The 12,217-nt window shown below is 35.2% G+C and overlaps 1 protein-coding gene across 8 annotated transcripts; it reads right to left on the bottom strand.

Annotated features, from left to right (window-relative positions):
• Nucleotides 1-558: 558 nt before the first annotated feature.
• On the bottom strand, nt 559-12,217 carry LOC110699027 (gamma-tubulin complex component 5-like). 8 transcript variants are annotated; one of them, XM_021876514.1, is made up of 17 exons: nt 11,884-12,216; nt 11,361-11,510; nt 10,972-11,232; nt 10,498-10,612; nt 9,707-9,858; nt 9,496-9,606; nt 6,505-7,434; nt 6,264-6,416; nt 6,073-6,172; nt 5,888-5,982; nt 4,140-4,331; nt 3,563-3,619; nt 3,409-3,480; nt 3,126-3,224; nt 1,787-1,918; nt 1,522-1,695; nt 559-1,118 (listed from the first exon to the last, which is right to left on the bottom strand). In XM_021876514.1, exons 1-17 carry the CDS (start codon nt 12,019-12,021, stop codon nt 954-956), a joined length of 3,096 nt encoding a protein of 1,031 aa, XP_021732206.1. In that variant the 5' UTR covers nt 12,022-12,216; the 3' UTR covers nt 559-953. The 8 variants fall into 8 exon arrangements, with proteins under 8 accessions (XP_021732206.1, XP_021732215.1, XP_021732255.1 ...); XM_021876523.1 differs by having other exon boundaries at nt 9,707-9,869; nt 10,515-10,612; nt 11,884-12,044; XM_021876563.1 differs by lacking the exon at nt 6,505-7,434 and having other exon boundaries at nt 11,884-12,217.

Below are 12,217 nucleotides of genomic sequence, written 5' to 3'. Positions count from 1 at the left end.
TTTAATTAATTTTTATTTTTTTTAAGGGAATTTAATTAATTTTTATTATAATGCATAAAATAAAGTTTTATCATTTGCATAAAAAAAAAAAAAGAGGTAATTTTTTTTTTGGTTAGAAAAATATGTGGTGTAGAGGTTAAAAAAATAAAATAAATGATGACATCACACATAGAAAATGGAGGGAAAATTTTTAATGTTAGAATGACACGTAGGATAATTTGAAAGTTGCTGATGTCAGCAATGTTTTGTTTTAGTAATAGTTAATAGACTCGTATATTTTTTGATCAACTTGTCATTAACTCAATGCCCTGGGCAACATGTTGAGATCAAATTCCTACTAAGCCGTCTCAGGCAAATCAAATTCTTTGTTTCCTTTCTATTGATATGACCCATAACCTTTTAATCATTGGCAGTTTGGCACCCCCTATAAGGCAGATCAAACATCCTGTCCAAAACAATGTGCTACCCTGCCAGGCATAAATGCTTGATAAGAACCACAAATGCTGGCCTATACAAAAGAATATGTTACCACAGAAAAAAATGAGTACATGAAACGAGTAGCAAGAACACCAACACCCTAAAATATAATCCACAAAGAATAAATTACATCATTTACATACGATCAGTGCATTGCTTTGGAACACACACTGACACACATACACAAAATCCATGTAATTACAGCCAACTAGATATTCTATATACAGCAACACAGAACAACTTTTAGGCCAAACCCTCACCCTCACATGTCGCCTGCTTTAGCTAGTATGACAAGGGTATCTGCATCATCAGCTAAATTTCAGGCAATCTTGGAACATTAAAACTTGTGAAGGGAAGTTGGCATGTTGCGCAACTTCTACCTTTGACTGGCATTACACAGAACAATTCTGTTGTTCTGATTGTTCTGATACAAATGGGAAATAAAAAAATAAAAATAAAAAACGTGGGAATTCCAATCACCCAGGTCTGCTTGGAAAGGCCTTTCCCGACTTCACTGATTCAGATCCAGGGGCTGTCATCATATTTCCATTATCAGACATGTAGTAGTAGTTGTAATTTATTCTAGTCACCAAATCTGCCAAATGTGGAAAGTGTCCAACATTGATCTTGAAGGACAATACCTGTAAAGCCACACATTGAGAAAAATAACATTATCATTACATCCTTCTTAACCTGCAAGAGAGAAAATGCATGCAGCTAAAAAGAAGAGCTGAGAAAACCAAGCAGTAATTACACTGATCTATGCGTATTTTTGTCATAATTTCCCAAATTTATACCATTTTAGGATATGTAATTAAATATATTAATGCAACCCTTAGGGCTGTTTATACCCGATCACTAACAAAAAAAAAAAAAACCACCATTGCTTACTTCCAACATTTTACTTCATTTAAATTAGTTCTTTTCACTATGTACCCTCCCAGTTCCCACTAATACTTTATCACTGCAGAATAAAAATTCCTTCACTTCCTTGTGAGTAGTGACTTTAGACAGATTTATCTAAGAAGTGGAGAGAAAGAATACTCTGAGAAGGAAGGCAATGCAATCATCGAACTGCTTCTCAATACGTTCCACTTCCATTTCACATCTCGTTTTAATAGCAGAAATAGCTCCACCACTATTAAGTGTCTGCTGTATCGAGTAGAAGTCCAGAGCCAATCCAAGGATAGTGTTTATCCTGCTGGCTATTAGTGCCCCCTGTAGTTGGAATAATTTCACCGTAGTATGAACTAAGAATGGGTGGACACTATAAAATCATAACATATCAGATAAATGAGAAGATACATACCAGCTTATCAGGAACAACAAAGCATTGTCTTTGTATTGATAGCAAGTAGGCTTCATGTACTTCAATTACTTCATCTAAAGAACATGCTGCTGCAATACCTTGGCACATCTCACGCCAGGCACTATGATAGACCTGCATCACCAAACGGAAATGAAATTGACATTTTGTGAAACTCGTGTAAACACTGACTAGATGATTACATTGTTTGCTACTATTAAACACTGACTAGATATTATAAGTTGAGGCACTTGGAAGAATTAGGTATAAGGTGGGACGTTGCATGCATGCTAATGTCAGCAAAGAACATCACTCAACCCCACACCAAACTAGAAGAGTATCCAGACCTAACTAACTAACCACCCATAATTTTTAGTTTTCACACTTCTCGCCAAGTAACCAAGCTATTATGAACAAGACACCAGCTGATAGTACAGCTCCTGAACTACCCTGAAAACTGTTTCAATAATGCTGTTTTGATGTTTATATATTACTTACCAATTACCCCAAACAAAATTTCGCTTCTACCAAGGCTAGCACAGTAGAATGAGTAGATCATGTATCTTCTAGCCCTTTGTTTGGATTGAAGGAAATGGAGGGAAATGGAAGGGAAGGGAAATCGAGGGATGGTATCTTTCATTTGGATAACAAATGAGGAAGGAAGGGAGCTGGAGTGGAGAGAAATGGAGGAAAAAATTGTAAGATAATAATCTCTCCAAGATTGGAGAGATTTGGAAGGAGAGCAGCAAGAGAACTCATCATTTTTCCCTCCTCTCCCCTCCCCTCCCTTTCCCTTCCCTCCCCTTCTTTTCCTTCCCCTTTCTTAATCCAAACACATTGTAAAATCTAAAAGGTCTATTCATGTCATAAAAAAAATTCTGGAGAATTGAGATAAAGGTGTTTTAATATTGGAGGCAAGGTATACATCAAACTACACCTTAATCTTCAATCATGGACATTCTTAATAGATAAATTTATATTCATATATACTTAATAATGGCTTTGTCAAATATTTATTTTAATTGATATTTTGTAGGCCTGCCCAATATCGACCGCGGCCCGCATTGGCCCGACCTGATATCGACCCTATAAAATGCGACTCTCTTTGACCCGACCCGCAACGACCCTGACCCTGACCCGACCCGCCCAATAACCAGGTCTAGTCACAAGTCAATAACAAGCCAAACTTTACTTAATTGTCCAGAAATAGTAAGGCCGAATATAAATCCATTACGATTTCCCCTGAAAACGGAAAAAGTGACAGTACTAAGGAGCATAAAAGTAGCATGGAAAAATTAACAAGTCTCCTTGATGCAAGCTTTTATAAGGAGAAATATCTTACTCTATCCATCACATATTGGTGAAAAGCATCCACAAAATGCAAAAGTTTCTGTTCCACTAACCAATGGTGCTTGAAGTTGACTGTCACCAAACCTTTTTTCTGTAAAAAAGTGCCAATAAGAATGGAGCAGTGATGCTGATAAGTACTGTGATAAAAAAAAATTCTTAGAATAAAGAAAGAAGATTAAAGTTGACTTTGCTTAACATTTTGCATGGCTCATATATACTTGCCAAGAAGTCTGTCACTAAACTAGGTAAAACAACAAGATGAAGAAAAAGTGTACCTTCCATATCCATCTTCGAACTTTGTCAAGTACAAACTTTGCACGCTTAACTTTCAATAGGAAATGCATCACCTATGTATAATGTGTTTCAGAAATTAGCAATTACTGATGTCAATTTGAATCAAGAAATAAAACTATATGCGCAAAGTTTTACCTGGTTATACTTTCTAATTGCCTCAGTGTTAGCAATAAGTTCAAGTGGCCAAGAAACCTATGACATTAAAATATACACACTTCATAAATTCACTGAAAACAAATGAGCAACCTGCAAATTTTGGATGGTACAAAAAAAAGAGCTAAATTGCCTACTTGGCCGCAACTTAAGAAGCAAACAATAAGACAAATTGACTTAAGGACAAAGGGGATTTTATGTTTTAGAGAGTCTTTTTTATGGAGCTCTAGGAATGTCTATTAGTTGAAGGGTGCCCGGAAACAATGTTTAGAGTAAAAGCGACAAGTCAGACGCCTACTCTTTCCAACTTCATCTAGGTTATACGTTTTTGTAAAGGTCAGTTGTAGAGAAGGTATTGAGCCGAGTTTCCAAACATCAATAAACTATAGGCCTCATGTGTAAGAAATATAAAAGCTAATTTAGTCAACCTTTAATCTGATCCATTATATAACAAAGTTGATAATTTTTCATAAGAGATTAAAGTCTTTCATGAAGATGGTCACTTTATTCTCAATAAAACCTAAAAATATCCAAAAAAAAAACAAATTGTGAAACCGACCTTGTAGGTGAAGTTGAGTACATCAAGACCATTAACGCCCGAGATATTATCATGACCTCTACGAGGAGTAGATGGAATAGCATTTGCATTCTGATGATCACTACCATCAAGACCATGGGGTTTTATGATGGAGACATCCAATGAGTCTGGCGCAGTCAATAGCATGGCATCTGCAGAATTTCTGATAGACTCCTAAAATAGACAACAAAAAGATGCTAAGAAACCAAAGAAAGCAAGCAAGTTCAGTCATCAAAGAAAACAAGTTTAATCTAATTTGCCAGAAACCAAGACCAAGTTCCAATAAAGCTGATGGAAATAAATCACAGCCTTGTTTGGTGATTTTCGCAGGGAATAACATGTTCCAAAAAAGCTCCATTAATATAGAGTTCTGATAAAATTTCCATGGAAATGAATTTCATATCATATAAGGTTTAATGAATGCATGTAAAACACAAAATAATTTGAACCAACAATTATAAACTACTCATTTAAAAAACAAAAAATGTACTTTGGGTGATGGATGAAAGATGGAACTGCAACATACCCAACACCCCCCGCTTCCATACTATCATAGGAGCCAAGTGACAAAAGGAACTTCAAGTTTCATGATAGGTGGTCAATCAAACAAAGTAACTTTTTCCATGCAACTTGAAGTTCCTATCACAAACTATGTCTAACCAAATAAAGCCCAAGAGACTTGTTAATAAGCACAAAAAAAAACGGGACAAATAAATAATATAAATCATACACATCTCCACATTTTCAGCTTCTCTCAAAATTTCCTTGCCTTTGGTTCAACAAATAGTAGATTAAAAAAGATTGGATCAGTTGATATTCAAAAACTCCCTCCGTTTTTAAATACCTGCAAAGTGTTTTCTAGACACTATTCATATACTTCCTCTATTTTTTTCAACTTGCACCTTTTTGGGGACAAGAGTCGAGAAAGGGAGTAAAAGGTGAAGATACCAAAAATGCCCATGTGACTACAAACAAAGGAGAGAGAAAAAAGGTAGGGATAATTTTGGTTATTACCAAATGTAGATAAGGGTATAATGGCTATTTTTTTTTTTGAAACCGGGTATAAAGGCTATTTGGTATGTGAACACATGATAGAAGTTTATGAAAGCATACCATAAAGGGAATGGTGCAAAGAAAAAAAAAACGGAGGAAATATTATTTTAACTACATTTTTTACTAAGATGTAAAAATCAAATGTTAATATGTTATTGTGTAATGCTGTTCGATTAATCTCAATATATATTTTCAAACATTTTTTCCATGACGTTTTATTAATATATAATTACAAATATCTAAGTCAACCTTGTATGATCAATGTATCCAGATCCAAAGAAGATGCACATCAGGGAGTTTTCAATATTGCAGGAAAACCAGGAAGCCATAGCCATGAAGGGGAGCGATCAATATAAAGAGACATCCTTATATATTTAAGAGGAAATGTGGGAATTTTTGTCTATTGCTTATTTTACTTGAAGCATGTTGATTACATATTAAAGGCCAACATAGTGTCTCAAGATATCATATTTAGATAAAAAGATGTGATTCAAAGTTGGAGGGGAAATTAAGAGCATTTTACAATTCTTATTTCTACTATCATATTAACTATCCTTCCACCCAATCTTTTGTGGATTCCTAGAAGCCATAGCCTCATAGACTAGAGTAAAAATATGTATAACTTCAGAATCAAATTTTTCAAGGAAAGTTCTCTCTAGGATTCTCAAAACCCTCACCTGCAGTATTATATTCAGCTCAAAATCATCATCCCATGAATCTCCTTTATCCATTTTATTGAAAATCACTAACAAGAAGTGCTGGAGAAGATCCCCTGAGATAAGCATCCACATCAACCATAAATCAAATCCTAATAAGCATGGGCATAATACTCAAATTAATGATTGGAAATGGCAAAAAATACCTGAACCTAACAAGTATATAGCACGCAACACTTCAAGCTCGTCCATCAGTCTCCAGTCCTGGAGTAACTTTGACAGCATGTGACTTCCAATAATATCCACCTAAAGTATGCGGGGGAAAAAAAAAATTTGTATAAGAACCTGTACAGTTGCTACTGATGTTTATTTCTCTAAATGAATAGGAAGCAAGAACCTGCTTATTAATGTACACTTTCAGACATTCATGCAATATAACCGTAGGAAGTGGGGAACCCTTTGGTTCGGCAATTTGAATCCAGTGAAGAATTCTGGAGGGCAAAGTACTATTTTTCTGGAGAGGTAACAATTCTGACATCTGAAGGTCCTCCTGACATCAAATAACAAATCATTTATGGAGAGGTGATCCGAAAAAATAGCACATATAATATCATCAAACAAGTATTTGATTAACACACCTGGTATGAAGGGAGAATTGTAGGAAAGGGAAACATAGCTTCTAAAACTTTTGTCTCTTCTATTGAACGAAGCAATTGAGACTCACTATGTTGAAAACCAAAAATGAAATTGGTTTGCTTGGTTAATAAAGACCCTTCGTTCTCAATATTGAAAACAGCCTCCCGTAAATCCTCATCATTCAATGGGGGAAGATTTGCATTTTTTGACAAGGTCAAGGTTCCTAAGGCATCTTTATTCTTGTTCAGTAACTTTTTACAAACAATAATAACAGGGTTTTCAGGACAGAAAGATTTCAGAAGTTGGATTTCATTTACCAAACCAGTCTCAACATCTCTTTTACAATGAGGCAATGTAGTTTCAACTTGACGAGAAGCTTCTCTTTCCTGTAATGTACTATCCAAAAACTCAACCCAAGCCTTTCTTGGGCATTTCATATTAGAACTCTCACTCTCTATTCCTCTAAGATTTTGCTTCTCCACTTCACATTGAAATAAACAAGGAATCATAGAGGCTAAATCATTTTGCATAAAGTAGTTGTACACATGATCACCATGACCTATCATACCAGCCACAGACACAAAAAATAGCTCTACCAATGTCAACCCTGCTGTACTGTACCCTCTATGGGATTCACTAAGATCATAAACACCGCAAGTACTTCTAGAACCCTCCAAGTCCTGATATCTCCCTCCTGAAGGTGATGTCATACTTGAAGACATTGGAACATGCCTGATCAACTGCAGAGACTTTCCAGCAGAAACAATTTCCTTAGCTATGTCCTTAATAAATAATGGGCATGCTTGCTGCTTAAGAGCCATGCTTGAGATCTCAGCGTCAACTTTTTGATGTGTCAGGGATCTCCAAAGATAGCTTTTCTCCCAAAATTCAGTGTCATTAATTGACACAGATTTATTTTCATAGAAGAACAACTGTTAGAAAAAACAAAGAATTGAATATCAAAAGTGAAAAACAACAAGTAAAGAATTAAAGAAAGAGAAATTGTAAGACTTATTCATCCTTGTTGAGCAGGGACAAGTGCTAACAAAATGGGGAAAAATAAACTCCATGTGTGAAGGTATCTAGATGTCTGATAAAAAAAAGGGCAAACTGGAAATTTCATAATACACCTATAAACATCTAAATATATAACACCGCAATAGCAAGAAAACATAGCGACAAGCCAATAAACAACCCATAAAATTTTTTTGCTGCCACTAAATGTTGCATAAAATTTTCTTCACTGGGAGCATTTGCAACAAAAAGAACCACTCTGGGTCCGACAGTTACCACAAACATCTTACAACAACAAAGGTTTAACCCAAAAGGATTTGGGATCAGCCAACATGAAATGTCATTCAACCCATCAGTGAAAACACTGAAAAGTGGAGCAGGACAAATCAATTAAGAAAGTAAAATAAGGCAAGTGAAACTAGAGAAAACATGGGTAGTAAAAAAAAACCCAGGGTAACAAACTAACACTCAAAATTTAGGCAAAAAAATTAAAATTTGAATAATTATTATAAGTGGAAAATAATTATAATACACTTTACAAGTTTACACAGATTATGGTTGAAATACACTTTACAGTTTTACATAACCTTGTCTTTCTATTTTGTGCAGAAGTTAGAGGTCCTAAGCATTAACTAATGTGTGTAGTATTATTGTATATTCTAATATGTTACTTCAGTTGTATTAAACTATCAATATGCTAAATTAAAGACAGATAAGCTATTATTTACAAGCTACTTTGGGATATCTCTTGCAAGAAAGATAAGCTGTGGGTTAGATGGATTGATAATTATTATATGACACGTAGATCCCTGAGTGAGTTTCAAAGCCCTATTGATATGTCTTGGCCTTTGAGGAAAATTTTAGCTTGCCAACAGATCATTGACGACAATATTGGAGGGTGGTCTGCTATTGTGAAGAATGGGAAGTTCTAAATTAAAAGTGCTTATCAGAAACTTAGTGGAAATTTCCCTAAGGTCCAGTGGAGAAGGGTCATCTGCAACAACAGTGCTACTCCCAGAAATATTTATAGTTTGGTTAGCTATTTGGAGAAGATTATCAACTCTGGACAGGTTTGTTTCTTGAAATGTCATAACAGATTCAACATGTAAACTTTGTGGTCAGGGCTTGGAGTCTACTGAACATTTATTCTTTAACTGTTCTTTTTCTGCACAAGTTTGGCAGCAAGTATTACATCTCTTCAGTCTTTCCAGGCAGTCAGAGGGGTTTGCTACAGAGTTGGAGTGGGCTATTAAGTGCAGTAAGTGAGATACAGTCAAGCATAAACTTTTTTGATGCTTTTTGTGGAAAGCATTTATGCTATTTGGTTGTATTGGATAATTGGAATAATTTCATTTTTAGTAAGCTGAGTAAATCGACAGCTACTATTTTTCGTGATATTAGTTTCAAGGTTGCTTGTAGGTGTTCTCATGAGCAACACAAATATTTGTTAGACTTGTATTATAAGTAGGTTGTTTGGGTGGGGTTCTGGCAGTTTGTGCCAGCCTCTGTGGTGTTGTGGTCTTTGTTCTATCCTTTGTGATTAATAAAATCTTTAATCAATTGCCAAAAAAAAAAAAAAAAAACAGACAGATCAAAATGACAAGGTAATATAACGATCTATAACAGATGTCTCAGCATGATATTATTATAAAAGTAACGTAATGATACTACGGTCTACGGAAGATGAATATCCATACAGAATAGCCTTTATTTCAAACAGCAGAATAGATTCTGTGAAATCTCATCATCCCACAATACACGTACACCATGAAACTCAAATATCTCCACCTTAAACTCGGACATGATTTAAAAGGCAGCATAAAAGAACATACAACCCCTGGGTATATCCACCCACCCATCCCAAGCTAAATCCTAAGAGCAACAATTCCCCGAGAATCATTCTTTACTTCTTTAGTGCCTAAAAAATCCTGAGATTACATTTGATAAAAAAATCTAAACTCATTTTCTCGAGAGATTACCTCATTATAAGGATCATCGAGGATTCCTTCGAAAATCCAGGAATCAAGGATCTCAATATATGGCAATAGACTTCCAAGAAATAAATATAGAAGCATCCTGTACGCGTCCTCCTAAAAATTGCATAATTTGTTATTAAAAACGAAAAAAATAAATTAAAATACAACCATTAAAATAAGAAAATAAAAAAGAACTATGTTACTTTAACACAACCTCACCACCCTGCACAAGACAAGTTTCATTTAGCTTCTTGTAAAGCTGATCAAGGATATGGACGGCCACTTCAGCAGCAGGGGCAGAATGCTGAGAATCAAGCCAGAATTTCGGGACAGCTTCACGAACCATTTGTAACAAAAACTCAGCCCCTGAACAAAGGCTACGATAAATTAAGCATAGTCAGATAATCCCTATGCAAAAGCAAAGAAATAATTGTACCCAACTCCAAACTAAACACCATATACACATCAGCTCATACAAGGATAAAAAAAGATCTCTACTGCCAATAAAGGGTATAGGACATCCAGATTCTGGAATTTTTACAACAATGAAGCATATAAACCCCCTCCTACATGCATGAACACCATAAAAACAAGACTGGAGGCAAAAGATAAGCAACAAAGCCGAGCTGAACATAACACAATATCCGCAATTCCTAGAACAAACAAACTGAACTCTTGGAGTACATTGCAATGTTTCTCTGCCATGATATGATCAAAGTGTGCATATATATAAATAATTTTTTTACTTTTATTTAAATACCATAGAATTATTTATTTTTTTACTTTTTTACAAAATTTAGTGTTGGAAGTATATATTGAGTAGCCATTAGGCAGTAAACACACGTCACTCGCTACAGATGCCTCTGGCTAAGCATCCATTAATCTAACTAGTAAATTAGTACATTTACAATACCAATCACAAACAACAAATGCACATAGCTAGGAACAAAACAAAGTTTACTATGAAACTAGAATTGCATTTAAGATAGTATAGGGACAACCTACATAGATAGAATGCCAACCTGGACAAAGAGTTAGCCATCCCCAAAAGTGTTGGAACAGTCCTTGGATCAGAGTCATTTATCTTTACATCTTCCTTCAAAGCAATGTCTCGCAACCTCTGTTCCAAACACAAGCTAGCTAAGCCAATATAGTAAGCACCAAACAAGAACTCTATACTATTTACATCTTACTAAGTTAATATTAAATATATTGGTTTGTCCCAAAAAAAATTGTTTATACATAGATAGTATAATGCATTTCCCTATATGAACATTAATTTGTACAATTACAGCTAGCAATTTGTGTTGTACAATTCAAAACAAGGGTAAATCCGTAAATGGGAATCCAATATTACTATTTATTCATATAAGTTAACAATGTGACAATTTAGTTTACAAAAATCAAAGCATTTTAAACTTTAACATAAACAATGCAACAGAGAAAATATAATGCAGCTAAACAAAACAACTAATCAACCTTGAGCCAAGATGAAACTGAGCTCCCAAATGCCCTCAATGTAGGAAAGTATTTCCCCTCTTTCTCAATTCGTTCTACAACAAGCTCTACAAGCCTCAAACAAGTGGCAGCATACAAAAACTGATGGAGAACATCATGTAAACTTGTTTGAGAGAGGTGAGTAACATACATCCCAGTTTTGACATAAAATCGACATTGATTATCGTCCCAAGCAAACAAGGGGCTAGAATTACCCTGCAATATATGCAATACACCTTGAACCTACAAAATGAAAATCAACATATATCAACGAGCTTTCAAATGTGCAATTCATAAAGAGAAAATTAATAAACCTCGAACGAAGTCTTATCATTTTTAAGGATGCTGATAAAAAATGAAACCAAGAGTACTAATTCAAATTCACTGGTCTTATGGGAAGTAATTGATGCTGCAAAGTATACGCAGGCCCGTCCCTGAGCCGGGGCAGCTGCCCTGGCCCCAGATAGAAAAGGTTCGTGTTCATAGTTCCATCCTAACATTGAAGGATTATTAACCAAATCCTGCAACACAATAGCAACCAAATTCGACTTAATCATCAAATTATGATCGAAAGAACACGTAAAATTCTTCTCTTTCAACAACATCAACTTACATTGCACACAGGCCCGTCCCTGAGGCAGGGCAGGAGGGGCAGCCGCCCTAGGCCCAGGGTAAAGAGATTTAATTTCATATTGAATTATCTCGAAAAATACATAATTTTAGGGATATTTGATTCAATAATCAAAGAACGCTCATAAATTTCTTATCTTTTGGATATGATGTTTCATAATCTAAGAATTTACGAACCCTAAACTTAAAGCACTGATAATTAAATTAAAATATAAACCCTAGATTGTGAAATTGATATGATGATGACAACAACAAACAACTTACCTTTGAAGCTGCTTCAACTGGGGATACAAGGATAAAATTCAACGGAGAACGCTTCAATAGAGAACGTTGAGTGCGCTTCAAAGAATAACTGGGAGTCTGAGAGGGGTAGGAAATAGGAACGAGGCCTTTAAAAGCCATGACCCGTCATAGTTATAATATGGGTTAGATCCGGCTTATAAATAAATGGGCGGGTCTTTATATCATCAATAATCAATCAATTAATCTAATCATCAATCAATCAATAACTTAATACTTAAACAGACACCGGGGGTGCCACGTGTCACACCCTAGTGCTGTTTTTTCCCTCTAAAGTTTTCCTTTTTTTTTAGCTGAA

This window comes from Chenopodium quinoa, unplaced genomic scaffold (genome assembly GCF_001683475.1).
Source record: "Chenopodium quinoa cultivar QQ74 unplaced genomic scaffold, ASM168347v1, whole genome shotgun sequence".
NCBI classification, from domain to species: domain Eukaryota; kingdom Viridiplantae; phylum Streptophyta; class Magnoliopsida; order Caryophyllales; family Amaranthaceae; genus Chenopodium; species Chenopodium quinoa.
This window is presented reverse-complemented; position numbering and strand designations above follow the sequence as displayed.

Excerpts from the sequence above, each read along its gene's own strand:
- LOC110699027 (XM_021876514.1), bottom strand. The coding sequence starts at position 12,021 with ATGGCTTTTAAAGGCCTCGTTCCTATTTCCTACCCCTCTCAGACTCCC. Across the intron at positions 11,511-11,883 it reads CAGTTGAAGCAGCTTCAAAG|GATTTGGTTAATAATCCTTC; the intron begins GTAAGTTGTTTG and ends ATTGTGTTGCAG. Across the intron at positions 1,696-1,786 it reads TTGTTGTTCCTGATAAGCTG|GGGGCACTAATAGCCAGCAG; the intron begins GTATGTATCTTC and ends TTCCAACTACAG.